The sequence below is a fragment of the Lissotriton helveticus genome, chromosome 9 (genome assembly GCF_964261635.1).
Source record: "Lissotriton helveticus chromosome 9, aLisHel1.1, whole genome shotgun sequence".
In the NCBI taxonomy this organism is placed as follows: Eukaryota; Metazoa; Chordata; class Amphibia; order Caudata; family Salamandridae; genus Lissotriton; species Lissotriton helveticus.
The window spans coordinates 902,093,442-902,109,223 of record NC_136070.1 but is presented as its reverse complement, the minus strand read 5'-3'; the positions used below and the strand labels follow the sequence as shown (position 1 = coordinate 902,109,223).

Here is a 15,782-nt window from a genome sequence, read left to right as displayed (position 1 = left end):
GAATTATAGATTTTGAGACTAAGCTCAGAAATGCTTTGGATGCAGCACAGTGCTGGTGACCAAAGTCTTTATATTAGAGGAAGTTTGGATGGGCATGCCATGTGCCCAACCGACTGGCCGAGCAGCAGGAACTGCAGTCACCATGAAAAACAAGCATTGACAAAGCCAGTGGAGCTGGCCTTTGTAAGCTGGCACAATGATTATTGTTATTTTTCAAATATATTACAGGCATATGTCAGAAAGACAAAAAGAAGAAAAAAAGAGAACATGCTGCCTCCTAAAGGTGGCTGTTATATACTTACAATACATTTTTAAGTACAAATAAACTAAGCATCGCAGTATCTCTGGAGTACCGGGATAGCCTCCCATTGTAAAAATAGTAAGTAATGGCAAAGCCAATAGGTCTGGCTTTGGCAAGCAGGTGTGATGGCTATTTTTTTGTATTGTAAGCATTTGCCACAAAAATAAAACAAATAAAAAAGAACTGCTCAGACATGGCAGGCACATGCTTGCAATAAAAAATCAAAATAAACAAAATAACTATCACATATAATTTTAATAGTACAGTATACGTGCTTTGTAAGAAGCAGGTTGACTATACCAGATATAGAAACTGGATTGAGTTTTAATGAACTTTGCAGGAAATGTTTATCTTACTGGCACAAAGAAAATATATTATTGGCTTTGAATAAGGACAGGAAAAGTATGGAAGAATAACAATGAAAAGAACAAAGCTTTAGTGAAGAAAAGTAATATCTGGCACCAAAGTGGCCTTCTTTTCAGGTGGATGTATACAAGTGGTCAGATAAAATGCTCTCACTCACAGTGCAAGACAGCCAAGGGCTGAATTGGGCTGAGCCTATGCCCAAAGAACACTGGTTTAGTGTTCACTGACACAAAATTATTGGGTCCAGAAACACCAGACACAGTTTATGGGATTCTGATTCGCTTCCCGTAAAACCATAGATTAAGAAAAAAAGGGGCTGTGGGCACAGGCGCAACCAGGTCCCTGACTACTCCCTCTAGAACCATTGGATGGGCAGACAATGCTCCTGCCAGTGAGGTCACAGACGCTACTTGCCCAAAACACCCTCCCCGCTCTTGATAAATGCCAACAGCATGCTCTGCTCACCTACTGATATTTACCACCTGGTGGTAAAAATCTGCATAATAATTTCTGGAATCTCAGAAAATGTGGATCTTTAGCTTGAATTTCTGGGTCTGCAAAGTTATTCACCATTTGAGGGACTAAGATTTTTACAAGCTGGATTTAGGTCTGGGGATACCCACAGGAATTGGAGATTCAGCTCCCAGAATACCTGCACCTAAATCTGGCCACCTTGTTATGAAGGCTCATGTATGTATATATTTATTATTAGGTATGGCACAGAAACAGCATAACTTATATCTCCTGGCTCAGGTTTTTCAAAACATTTCTAAGAAAAATACATGCCTGTATACATGAAGGCAGGGTCAGACTGAGACAGAAAATTGGCCCGGGCACCAAAATAAAAGTGCCCCCCATTAGTGAATTAGAAAGATAAAAAAAGTGGTCCATATTTGAAAATTGGGACAATTTTGAACTTGTAAAGACACGCTGTGTGAGTACTTTGCAGGATATAGAAGACAGTATAGGTTTTAGCTTGTTGTGAGCAGTGTTTGTTTTAGTATCAGGGAAATCAACAGTAAAAGCCGATCCAGCAGACCATAAAACAGGTCCACAGACAGCAAAAAAATTGGCCCACATACTCACCTGTCAGCAGCCATTTATTTTTATTTATTTATTTATTTGAGAATTTTGTAGAGCGCTCAGCGGCCCCAACGGGGCATCCCGGCGCTGAAACTCTGAAAAAAAAGAGGTCATAGGGGCAGATATCCAGATTTAGGAGGATAATATGTGTGTTTTCAGGGATTTACGGAAGACTAATTCTGTCTGACAGGTGCGTAAGGCTAATGGAAGTTTGTTTCAGCACTGAGAGGTACAAACCTCAAAGGTTTTGCCACCTGCCCGAGATCGTTTAAATCGGGGGGTTTCCAGGAAATGGAGGGTATTGGACCGTAGAGTCCTGGAGTTGGCATAAGGTCGAAGGGTGTTTTTGAGGTGTGCCGATCCCTTGCCTTTTGAGGCTCGAAAGGCCAGTGTCATGGCCTTGAACACACATCTTTTTGCTATGGGCAGCCAATGTAACTTACGGAGATGAGGAGTAATATGGTGTCTGGCCGGGATTCTCTCAACCAGCCGGGCGGCGGCGTTTTGGACCGTCTGGAGTTTGTGGCAGAGGCCCGCTGTGATGCCAAGGTAGAGGGCGTTGGCATAATCAAGATGGGATATGATCAGGGCCTGGATCACAGTCTTACGGCAGTCTGCCGGTAGATAGTTGATGAGGCGTTTTATGGTTCTAATCTTGGCGAAACAGGAGGTTGCTACTGTTTGCACCTGATTTTTGAAGCTAAGTTGAGTGTCCCAGCGGACTCCGAGATTTCTCACCGAGTCTTTAGGGATGGGAGCTAGGCACAAGTCTTCTGGCCACCATATACTGGAGTCCAGAGGGGATGGTGTATTGAAAAAAAGGATCTCTGTTTTTCCGGCGTTGAGCCGGAGGGAATTGGTGTCCATCCAGCTCGAGATGTCCCTGAGACAGGATTTCTGAGGATCAAAAGCAGAGGCAGAATGGGACTCAAAAGTGAAAAGAAGCTGGATGTCGTCAGCGTAGGAGGTACATTTAATCCCCGTCTGTGCAATCAGCTTGGCCAGAGGGGTGAAATACACGTTAAAAAGGAGCGGACTCAAGGAAGAGCCCTGTGGGACTCCCCATTTGAGTGGTCCGGCCAGAGAAGAGAAAGGGGGTGTGAAGACCTGCTGTGTGCGGTCCGAAAGGTAGGATGAGAACCATTTCAGGACAGCGCCACCCAGCCCAAGGTCCTCCAGTCTTTCCAGCAGGATTGTGTGAGAGATGGTGTCGAATGCTGCCGATAGATCCAGCAGCACCAACACCGCCCTCGATCCTTGGTCAAGCGTCCACCTCACCGAGTCGGCCATTTCGATAAGGGCCGACTCGGTGCTGTGGCCCGATCTAAAGCCGTGCTGGGAGTCGTGGAGAAGACCATTGGTTTCGATGTATTTCGACAGCTGGGAGTGTGCCAGTCTTTCCAAGATCTTAGCTGGGGCAGGCAGGAGAGAAATAGGCCTGTAGTTACTGGGATTGTCTGGATCCAGGTTGGGTTTTTTTAGGATGGGAACTAAGGAGGCATGTTTCCATTTGGCAGGGAAACAGCCCGTTCTGAGTGAATCATTCCAGATGAGATTGAGGTAGGGGTTAAGAAGGGATGCATGTTTTTTATATTGCTTGGCAGGCCAGGGGTCTTTGGGTGAGCCTGATTTGCATTTGGTTAGTTCGGCCAGAGAATCTGCTTCTGATATGGTAGCAAATTCGAATAGGGTGGGTGGCTAGGGCGAGAGGGTAGTGAGTTTCTTTTTTTGCCCTGCAATGTTGGGGGGGGGAAAGAGGAATAGATGGCCTCAATCTTATCCTCAAAGAATTTAGAGAGTTTGTTGCAAAGCGACTGGGAGGCGGGCTGAGTACGAGTCAGCGCAATAGGGTTTGTGAAGGATCTCACTATGTTGAAAATTTCCCTAGGGCCATTACTGACAAGTTGGATTCGAGATGCCAGAAAATCACGTTTGTGTTTTTCGATCATTCTCCGGTATTCTTTAAGGGCTGATTTATAGATACTTTTGCTGTCCAGGGAGAAGTTAAGTCTCCAAAGGAGTTCCAGGGATTTAAAGGAGGCCTTTTTCTGCCGCAGCTCATCAGAGTACCATGGTGCGGAGGGTGTCGCCCTGTAGGTTTTTATGGGTTTGCTGGGAGCTAGGGCATCCAAGGCCTGAGTAATCCATGAGTCCAGGTGGTCGATCAGTATGTCCGGATCGGACGACGAACAAGGAGGAGAATTTTTGAGGTGTCCCAGGAGTAATTCAGGAGTAATACGACTCCAATTTCTACCTGATGATTTAGGGGTGATGGCGGGTCTGGCGTGGCAGGGAATGTCAATCTCAAAAGGGATGAGGAAGTGGTCCGACCATATAACCGGGATGGGAGATGTAACTCGGATAGATGGTAGGTTAGAACAGATCAGATCCAAAGTATGACCGGCTTTATGTGTAGGTAGGGTAACTATTTGGACTAGCTTACAGGCGGCTAGCGTCGAGATGAAATTGCTGCTATGTGGGCAGGAATCGTTATCGACGTGGCGATTGAAGTCTCCTAGGGCGGTGAAATTAGCGTTTCGTCCCCTAAATTCTGGAATTCTCTCCCACCCTCACTTAAATCCTCCAATTCGCTTTTCCAATTCCGTAGATCTCTGAAAACATGGCTTTTCCCACAGTCTGGTTAAACCCCCCTGCCCACCCCCAGCACCAGATCAGCGCCAGGAAACCCACGGTGACAGAGCGCTCTGTAAGCTCACCTTAACATAACATAACATAACATAACATCGTGTGCTAAGCTGAGTGAGATAGTCCGCCAGAGCCAGTAAGTGAGAGACATTGGAATGCGGGGGGCGGTAGATAAGGATTCCAGAGCAAGAAGAGGACAGGGAGATTTGGACGTTGAAGGGAAGGCCTTCAATGCTGTCAATTTGATCAAATGGGGGAAGGGAGACCGTCCATTTGGATTTATGAATTAACGCAACACCACCCCCGGATTTACCATTGGGTCTGTTTGCACAGGTGATGTTATAGCCCTCCGGAAGTGCGAGGGTGATGGCGGGATTCGTGGTGTCATTTAGCCATGTTTCGGTCAAAAAAAGCAGGTCCCAGTCGTTGTCTCGAAGGGACTGCCAGATGTCAATGGCGTGCTTGCTCAGGGATCTGCAGTTGATCAGAGCAGCTCGGAGGGTCCGGGGGGATGGTAGACCGCGTGAAGGGGGGGAAATCAGGGCGTGAGTCGTCCTGATAGTGTAGCCAGGAGAGGGAAGAGAAAAATTGCAGACAGAGCAAGCGTGGGCAATTCCTTGAGCGTCAGAGGAAGGGAAAAGGCAAATCAAGCACTGGGGGGGTTTCAGAGACAGCAGCTCCTTTCGAGTGTAGGTAGCGATAAAATGGCTAGGGGGTCGGAGATAGCTACCGGCCCCGGTCGCGTCCTGATCGCGGACGAGCGCAGACGAGCTTGCCTTAAGCGCGCCTTCGGCGCGCCATCGGCGCGCCCGCTGCGCTTGTCCGCTGCGCTTCCGGTATATGCACATTATTATGAAGGTGAAAGGAGGGGGGGCGTGGCCTCGTAGTGGGCGTGGCCAAGACAGGGCGTGGGAAATGGCGAGTAGAGAGAGGGCGCCGATTTCAGCTTTTCCAGCGCTCGTTTTGCTGGGAAAACGGGGTGCCTGCACACAGCAATCGTGTGGAGGAAGGGTAAGTGCAAAGTTTAAAAAAAGTTTCCAAAATTACAGTTTTTAAAAACACAGTGCTACAAACACGATCTAGAATCTGCTCCCGGCTGTGCCTCAGGAGTATTTACAAAGTTGTCAGCGCGCTAGCAAATCAGCGCGTCTTTTAAGACCTTCGGCGGGGGGGCGTGGCCTTGTAGTGGGCGTGGCCAAGACAGGGCGTGGGAAATGGCGAGTAGAGAGAGGGCGCCGATTTCAGCTTTTCCAGCGCTCGTTTTGCTGGGAAAACGGGGTGCCTACACACAGCAATCGTGTGGAGGAAGGGTAAGTGCAAAGTTTAAAAAAAGTTTTCAAAATTACAGTTTTTAAAAACACAGTGCTACAAACACGATCTAGAATCTGCTCCCGGCTGTGCCTCAGGAGTATTTACAAAGTTGTCAGCGCGCTAGCAAATCAGCGCGTCTTTTAAGACCTTCGGCGGGGGGCCGTGGCCTCGTAATGGGTGTGGCCAAGACAGGGCGTGGGAAATGGCGAGTAGAGAGAGGGCGCCGATTTCAGCTTTTCCAGCTCTCGTTTTGCTGGGAAAACGGGGTGCCTGCACACAGCAATCGTGTGGAGGAAGGGTAAGTGCAAAGTTTTTAAAAAGTTTCCAAAATTACAGTTTTTAAAAACACAGTGCTACAAACACGATCTAGAATCTGCTCCCGGCTGTGCCTTAGGAGTATTTACAAAGTTGTCCATGGCCCATCATTAAGGGTGGAGGGACCCCTCCCCTCCACCTTTTTCTAATGCATGAAAAGTTTCTGGCAGGCTAAGCAAAGCTCAGCCTGACAGACACTCTTCATGTTGGGTCAGGCAGCTAGGTGCTGTGAATGCGCTAAATGCGCAGGTGCCTGGCTGCCAGCGCTGAAATTTGCAGGGCTGAAGATTTCGCAGCCGGGCAGTCTTCTGTGAGCCTCCCCGCTCATGGGGATGGGGAGCGTCACTGATAGACTCAGACCTGTGCACTTTAGTTATAAGCCTTGAAGTGCCCAGGGCTGACTGTCCATCAGTGACACTTGTTTCAGAGGGAAGTGGGTTCAGCAACTCTCAATGACCCCTTCCCACTCTGTGATTAGGTAAGGAAGGCCCTTCTCTTATTGGCTGACCTATGACTAGGCCAGCCAATGAGAAAAGGTGGCAGGATCTTCTTTCCATCCCTTCCTTATCCGAAGCCTCCAGGAATCAACCTAGGCTTCTGCTTTTCCCTCCCGCCATCCGTTGTCACTGCTGCGATAGGTAATCCCTTAATGTATGTTGTATGCAAGTGTATATTTATATGAATGTATCTTTATGTGTGTGTGCTTTGAATGGGTGTGTGTGTGTGTATGTGCTCGTGAATAGTGGGTGTGCATGTGTGCACTTGTTGATGAGTATGAATGATTGTTCATGTGGATGTGTGCGAGTATGGGTGTGCATGTGGAATAGAATATGTGTGGGTGCAACCACCCATGCTGCTCGTTACGAGCCCGTTCTGCCTGTCATACCAGCCCATCATGTGCTGCTTGACTGCCCTATTGGTCATTCAGACCCTGTTTACAGAGGCTTTGGGTCAGCCCTCTACATACATTGGTACCATTCACATCTTACTTCTACCCACCAGAGCCTCCTGCAATGGGCAATGGGTCAGCCCACTTCAGTCATTGGCTCTCTTAACTATGAGTGACAGCATTTGTTTCTTGCACTAGTGCACATCCACCTAAAAAGTATTCCGCTTAAGTGCCAGTCATGGCAGACCAATTTCTGCTTCATTTCATGTTTTAAAATATATATATATTTAATTCTACGGTAGGTAATGTTCTACTTATTTTTTTTAATATTTGCACGCATCCTTTAGACAGAAGCATGTTTTGCTTTTTATTTAACACTATTATTATCTGTTACCATAAATTTGCCACAAAGAAAGAAAGAAACTCTAGGTTTGAAAAGCCAGTCCCATTAGTTTAGCCAGTGCTTGTTAATTTTCCTTTCGGAAGAGTGTGCAGCTGTCCCCCCAAAAAAGTAACCATTCAGTTAGCAGGGTTCTATTTTCCCGAGCTTGTAATATATGAGATCTCTTACATGCGTAACCTCACCCTGAGCTCCCCTCCTTCAGGGCTGGAGAAGGGGGGGGGGGGTATTAGTGGGGTCATCTGGACGCGCCCCCGGTGATGCCCCACTGAAAGTATGTGATAGCTGGGTAATTGCAGCGCAATTGTTTTCCAGGCCGTTCGTTTTTTTTGTTTAAAATAATGTAATGCATTTTTTGGGCTGTTGCTCTTGGTGGCTTTCCAGAAACTTCTCGCCCCTTCGCGTCCACGTGAAGTGTATTTTCCAGCACCGTGGCCCCCGGAGTGCAGACAGATCAGATCTGCGTGGCACTGATAAGCTCTGAATAATTGTTCTTTTTTGTACATCAACCCAATGGTCGTTTTTTCTCCAATGTTTTTTTCCCTCTAAATGTTAAACAGAACAATGATGCTAAGCTCTCTCAGGCTTTCCTCAAACAACCCGACTTCCTTTTTTGGTGCTTTCGAGCAGCTGAAGGCTCGGGGCTGCCAAGAGCGAGGGGGTGGAGGACGGGCGGGGGGCTGGAGGTGCTCGAGCTGGGGAGGGGAGCAGAGAAGGGATAAAGGGGGGCGGGAGCCGCAGGATTTGGTCGAAGGCATGCTTCTGTCTATGGGTCACAGTGTTGTGTAAAATTATATAATATGCAAATTCTTCACGCACATTCTGGTGAATAGCCCAGCTTCCCAGCTGCTGAAACTCGTCTAATTATCCGCTTCAGCATAGTTATGCCAGAGCACATCGGTCCTGGGCTCCAGCACTCCCTTTAGTCCATTAATGGGACCGACATACTGCACTGCTGTTGGCACTATGTCGTGACCTGCAGAGACCACTTTATTCCATCAATGGTTCCCACACATCTCTCTTCTGCTTACACCTATCTCTTGGCCTGCCGAAGCCCCTTCACTGCATCAATGGGACCCAAACACATCTCTTCTGCTTCTACCTATGTCCTGCCCTGCCGAAGCCCCTTTATTCCATCAATGGGACCCAAACACATCTCTTCTCTTTGTAGCTATGTCCTGACCTCCAGAGACTACTTTATTCCATCAATGTTACCCAAACACATCTCTTCTGTTTGTAGCTATGTCCTGACCTCCAGAGACTACTTTATTCCATCAATGGTACCCAAACACATCTCTTCTGTTTCTACCTATGCTCTGCCCTGCCGAAGCCCCTTTATTCCATCAATGGTACCCAAACACATCTCTTCTGTTTGTACCTATGCCCTGACCTGCAGAGACTACTTTATTCCATCAATGGTACCCAAACACATCTCTTCTGCTTCTACCTATGCCCTGCCCTGCCGAAGCCCCTTTATTCCATCAATGGGACCCAAACACATCTCTTCTCTTTGTAGCTATGTCCTGACCTCCAGAGACTACTTTATTCCATCAATGGTACCCAAACACATCTCTTCTCTTTCTACCTATGTCCTGACCTCCAGAGACTACTTTATTCCATCAATGGTACCCAAACACATCTCTTCTCTTTCTACCTATGTCCGGACCTCCAGAGACTACTTTATTCCATCAATGGTACCCAAACACATCTCTTGTTTGTACCTATGTCCTGACCTCCAGAGACTACTTTATTCCATCAATGGTACCCAAACACATCTCTTCTCTTTCTACCTATGTCCTGACCTCCAGAGACTACTTTATTCCATCAATAGTACCCAAACACATCTCTTCTGTTTGTACCTATGTCCTGACCTCCAGAGACTATTTTATTCCATTAATGGTACCCAAACACATCTCTTCTCTTTCTACCTATGTCCGGACCTCCAGAGACTACTTTATTCCATCAATAGTACCCAAACACATCTCTTCTCTTTGTACCTATGTCCTGACCTCCAGAGACTACTTTATTCCATCAATGGTACCCAAACACATCTCTTCTCTTTCTACCTATGTCCTGACCTCCAGAGACTACTTTATTCCATCAATAGTACCCAAACACATCTCTTCTCTTTCTACCTATGTCCTGACCTCCAGAGACTACTTTATTCCATCAATAGTACCCAAACACATCTCTTCTGTTTGTACCTATGTCCTGACCTCCAGAGACTATTTTATTCCATCAATGGTACCCAAACACATCTCTTCTCTTTCTACCTATGTCCGGACCTCCAGAGACTACTTTATTCCATCAATAGTACCCAAACACATCTCTTCTCTTTGTATCTATGTCCTGACCTCCAGAGACTACTTTATTCCATCAATGGTACCCAAACACATCTCTTCTCTTTCTACCTATGTCCTGACCTCCAGAGACTACTTTATTCCATCAATAGTACCCAAACACATCTCTTCTGTTTGTACCTATGTCCTGACCTCCAGAGACTATTTTATTCCATCAATGGTACCCAAACACATCTCTTCTCTTTCTACCTATGTCCGGACCTCCAGAGACTACTTTATTCTATCAATGGTACCCAAACACATCTCTTCTGTTTGTTCCTATGTCCGGACCTCCAGAGACTACTTTATTCCATCAATGGTACCCAAACACATCTCTTGTTTGTACCTATGTCCTGACCTCCAGAGACTACTTTATTCCATCAATGGTACCCAAACACATCTCTTCTCTTTCTACCTATGTCCTGACCTCCAGAGACTACTTTATTCCATCAATAGTACCCAAACACATCTCTTCTGTTTGTACCTATGTCCTGACCTCCAGAGACTATTTTATTCCATCAATGGTACCCAAACACATCTCTTCTCTTTCTACCTATGTCCGGACCTCCAGAGACTACTTTATTCCATCAATAGTACCCAAACACATCTCTTCTCTTTGTACCTATGTCCTGACCTCCAGAGACTACTTTATTCCATCAATGGTACCCAAACACATCTCTTCTCTTTCTACCTATGTCCTGACCTCCAGAGACTACTTTATTCCATCAATAGTACCCAAACACATCTCTTCTGTTTGTACCTATGTCCTGACCTCCAGAGACTATTTTATTCCATCAATGGTACCCAAACACATCTCTTCTCTTTCTACCTATGTCCGGACCTCCAGAGACTACTTTATTCTATCAATGGTACCCAAACACATCTCTTCTCTTTGTACCTATGTCCTGACCTCCAGAGACTATTTTATTCCATCAATGGTACCCAAACACATCTCTTCTCTTTCTACCTATGTCCGGACCTCCAGAGACTACTTTATTCCATCAATAGTACCCAAACACATCTCTTCTCTTTGTACCTATGTCCTGACCTCCAGAGACTACTTTATTCCATCAATGGGACCCAAACACATCTCTTCTCTTTGTACCTATGTCCTGACCTCCAGAGACTACTTTATTCCATTAATGGTACCCAAACACATCTCTTCTCTTTGTAGCTATGTCCTGACCTCCAGAGACTACTTTATTCCATCAATGGTACCCAAACACATCTCTTCTCTTTCTACCTATGTCCTGACCTCCAGAGACTACTTTATTCCATCAATGGTACCCAAACACATCTCTTCTCTTTCTACCTATGTCCGGACCTCCAGAGACTACTTTATTCCATCAATGGTACCCAAACACATCTCTTGTTTGTACCTATGTCCTGACCTCCAGAGACTACTTTATTCCATCAATGGTACCCAAACACATCTCTTCTCTTTCTACCTATGTCCTGACCTCCAGAGACTACTTTATTCCATCAATAGTACCCAAACACATCTCTTCTGTTTGTACCTATGTCCTGACCTCCAGAGACTATTTTATTCCATTAATGGTACCCAAACACATCTCTTCTCTTTCTACCTATGTCCGGACCTCCAGAGACTACTTTATTCCATCAATAGTACCCAAACACATCTCTTCTCTTTGTACCTATGTCCTGACCTCCAGAGACTACTTTATTCCATCAATGGTACCCAAACACATCTCTTCTCTTTCTACCTATGTCCTGACCTCCAGAGACTACTTTATTCCATCAATAGTACCCAAACACATCTCTTCTGTTTGTACCTATGTCCTGACCTCCAGAGACTATTTTATTCCATCAATGGTACCCAAACACATCTCTTCTCTTTCTACCTATGTCCGGACCTCCAGAGACTACTTTATTCCATCAATAGTACCCAAACACATCTCTTCTCTTTGTACCTATGTCCTGACCTCCAGAGACTACTTTATTCCATCAATGGTACCCAAACACATCTCTTCTCTTTCTACCTATGTCCTGACCTCCAGAGACTACTTTATTCCATCAATAGTACCCAAACACATCTCTTCTGTTTGTACCTATGTCCTGACCTCCAGAGACTATTTTATTCCATCAATGGTACCCAAACACATCTCTTCTCTTTCTACCTATGTCCGGACCTCCAGAGACTACTTTATTCTATCAATGGTACCCAAACACATCTCTTCTGTTTGTTCCTATGTCCGGACCTCCAGAGACTACTTTATTCCATCAATGGTACCCAAACACATCTCTTGTTTGTACCTATGTCCTGACCTCCAGAGACTACTTTATTCCATCAATGGTACCCAAACACATCTCTTCTCTTTCTACCTATGTCCTGACCTCCAGAGACTACTTTATTCCATCAATAGTACCCAAACACATCTCTTCTGTTTGTACCTATGTCCTGACCTCCAGAGACTATTTTATTCCATCAATGGTACCCAAACACATCTCTTCTCTTTCTACCTATGTCCGGACCTCCAGAGACTACTTTATTCCATCAATAGTACCCAAACACATCTCTTCTCTTTGTACCTATGTCCTGACCTCCAGAGACTACTTTATTCCATCAATGGTACCCAAACACATCTCTTCTCTTTCTACCTATGTCCTGACCTCCAGAGACTACTTTATTCCATCAATAGTACCCAAACACATCTCTTCTGTTTGTACCTATGTCCTGACCTCCAGAGACTATTTTATTCCATCAATGGTACCCAAACACATCTCTTCTCTTTCTACCTATGTCCGGACCTCCAGAGACTACTTTATTCTATCAATGGTACCCAAACACATCTCTTCTCTTTGTACCTATGTCCTGACCTCCAGAGACTATTTTATTCCATCAATGGTACCCAAACACATCTCTTCTCTTTCTACCTATGTCCGGACCTCCAGAGACTACTTTATTCCATCAATAGTACCCAAACACATCTCTTCTCTTTGTACCTATGTCCTGACCTCCAGAGACTACTTTATTCCATCAATGGGACCCAAACACATCTCTTCTCTTTGTACCTATGTCCTGACCTCCAGAGACTACTTTATTCCATTAATGGTACCCAAACACATCTCTTCTCTTTGTACCTATGTCCTGACCTCCAGAGACTATTTTATTCCATCAATGGTACCCAAACACATCTCTTCTCTTTCTACCTATGTCCGGACCTCCAGAGACTACTTTATTCCATCAATAGTACCCAAACACATCTCTTCTCTTTGTACCTATGGCCTGACCTCCAGAGACTACTTTATTCCATCAATGGGACCCAAACACATCTCTTCTCTTTGTACCTATGTCCTGACCTCCAGAGACTACTTTATTCCATTAATGGTACCCAAAGACATCTCTTCTGTTTGTTCCTATGTCCTGACCTCCAGAAACTACTTCGTTCCATTAATGGTACCCAAACACATCTCTTCTGTTTGTTCCTATGTCCTGACCTCCAGAAACTACTTCGTTCCATTAATAGTACCCAAACACATCTCTTCTCTTTGTACCTATGTCCTGACCTCCAGAGACTACTTTATTCCATTAATGGTACCCAAACACGTCTCTTCTCTTTGTACCTATGTCCTGACCTCCAGAGACTACTTTATTCCATTAATGGTACCCAAGCACATCTTTTCTGTTTGTTCCTATGTCCTGACCTCCAGAAACTACTTCGTTCCATTAATAGTACCCAAACACGTCTCTTCTCTTTGTACCTATGTCCTGACCTCCAGAGACTACTTTCTTCCATTAATGATACCCAAACTTATCTCTTCTGTTTGTATCTATGTCCTGCCCTGCCGAAGCCCCTTTATTCCATCAATGGGGCCCAAACACATCTCTTCTGTTTGTACCTATATCCTACCCTGCCGTAGCCCTTTTATTCCATCAATAGTACCCACGCAGAGCTGTATGTACCCCACTCCTGACCTGTAACACTCCCTAATGTTCCACTACTAAGATCTAAAAACAGATCTAATGTTGCATCTCAGCGCTGACCTGCAGTGCCCTGTATCTCAGCGCTGACCTGCAGTGCCCTGTATCTCAGCGCTGACCTGCAGTGCCCTGTATCTCAGCGCTGACCTGCAGTGCCCTGTATCTCAGCGCTGACCTGCAGTGCCCTGTATTCCAGTACTGAAGTCCACACAGTGTTGTGCCTCTGCCACCTCACTTAATCCTGTGGCACCAGGCAGCCCTACAGCTACGGTGATCTCACCCCTGTGTTAAGGAACATTGACCAGTGCCACCTGCTCTTCTGGTGCTAGAACCCACAGACAGCTCTGCCAGTGTGCCTCAATCCCGCCCTGTCACAAGCCCTTACTGTTGACCCACTGCCCCCTCACAAGCTGCTTTGATAATGCTTCCAGCACCTCTTATACCTTCCCAGAGGCAGTGTCATCTTAAGGATTTTAGGGGCTCAAGGCAAGACATATGTTGGAGGCCCTTGTTCAGAACAACCTTGAATCTTATTAACAATGTTCTGCTGATTCAAGCCCCATAATGGCAAAGAATATTCCATCATACATTAAAGTTTGAGACAAGGAAATATGCAGAGATAGATAATAGGGTGTGATAGAGAGAAAATTCACTTTTCCCAGTATCCTATGGACAGCATCCTATGGAAACTGGGGTCCCTAGGCAATTGCCCACCTTGCCCATTCCTTAAAACGTCTCTGCCCACACACACTCAGGCCCACTAAGACGCATACAACCACAGTCTTGCACACACAAAGACTCACTCACACAGACATAAATACACACACAAGCAGACACATACACACACACACACACACCCTAAACATGACATATATCCAGACATACAACTCAGACAGTCCACCTTAACCATGATCTGCAGTTCCACCTGCTGCTCCAGAGCTGACAACCATGACCATTACTCCAATAGCAAAGCCTGGAATGATATGAGATGGGCCAAGGTAATTAACCCTCTCTCTTGCTTCCTCCCACAGGCTATGATTTTGCGGCTGTCCTGCAGTGGTTCGCAGAGCGCGTGGACCGCATCATCCTGCTGTTCGATGCACACAAGCTGGAGATCTCAGATGAGTTTTCTGAAGCCATCAGGGCCCTGAAGGGCAACGAAGACAAGATCCGTGTGGTGCTGAACAAGGCCGACATGGTGGACACGCAGCAGCTGATGCGGGTCTACGGAGCACTTATGTGGTCGCTCGGCAAAGTCTTCAACACCCCTGAAGTGCTGAGGGTCTTTATTGGCTCTTTTTGGTCTGAACCACTACTCATCTCTGAAAACCGCCACCTCTTTGAGCTGGAGGAGCAGGACCTGTTCACGGACATCCAGAATCTGCCCCGAAACGCAGCCTTGAGAAAGCTCAATGACCTGGTGAAACGCGCCAGGCTAGTGAGGGTGAGTGACCTAAGCAAAGGGAAGGGGCACAAGAGGGACACCAGGGCATTAGCTTCATGGCAATCCTTTGTACAGCATCATGCAATTCAGCTGTATCTTTGACTCAATGGAGTTCAATACTCGATGGAGTATTTCCTAAGGACTTGTATAAGGACTTTTTCTTAGTGTATTTTGAAAAGGTGGCTTGTACTAAATGACAAATGTGGTACTGTGCATCAGCAGCGGCCCATGCAGGTAAGAACGGTGGGGCCGGGTAGGGAGGACTTTGGCAGACGACAACGAGGGACAATTAGTTATTTATTTAATTTCCCCTAGAGGTTGTCTGTTGAATCCCCCAACCCGTTGTCACCGCTTTTACCTGCACGGACCACTCATGCCGAGCATGCGAAAAATGTGAGTCAGAATGTTGTAACTAGGTGTAGCAGAAGCTGTTTCCAGCAATTAATATATGCAAAAGCTACAATAAGAAAACTGTATGCCACAATACTGAGGTCTTACAAAAGGGGATGATGGACGGAGCGTTTGAGCAAATCAAACACTCACCCCCAGTCAACTGATCTGGGTTTAATCCATCACCATTCTTTAGCTCACTCGGCCACCCCAGTTCAGACATGTCCATATGCAAATCAGTCTGACCCTGTGCCTCATGGGAACAGTCCAGCCCGAACTGCCAAGCCATGTCTTCCCTGGACCGGAAACAAGCATCCTGGGATCCTTTGTACCGCTTTTGGCCGCCATAAGTGTG

General features: G+C 46.0%; 1 protein-coding gene across 1 annotated transcript in view; it reads left to right on the top strand.

Annotated features, from left to right (window-relative positions):
* The window catches only part of EHD2 (EH domain containing 2), a 199,397-nt gene that overhangs the window by 81,499 nt on the left and 102,116 nt on the right, over positions 1 to 15,782 (top strand). Inside the window, exon 3 of the mRNA XM_078661069.1 lies at positions 14,625 to 15,037. Coding sequence (XP_078517195.1) covers positions 14,625 to 15,037 — 413 coding nt within the window. The remainder of the gene's footprint in view (positions 1 to 14,624; positions 15,038 to 15,782) is intronic.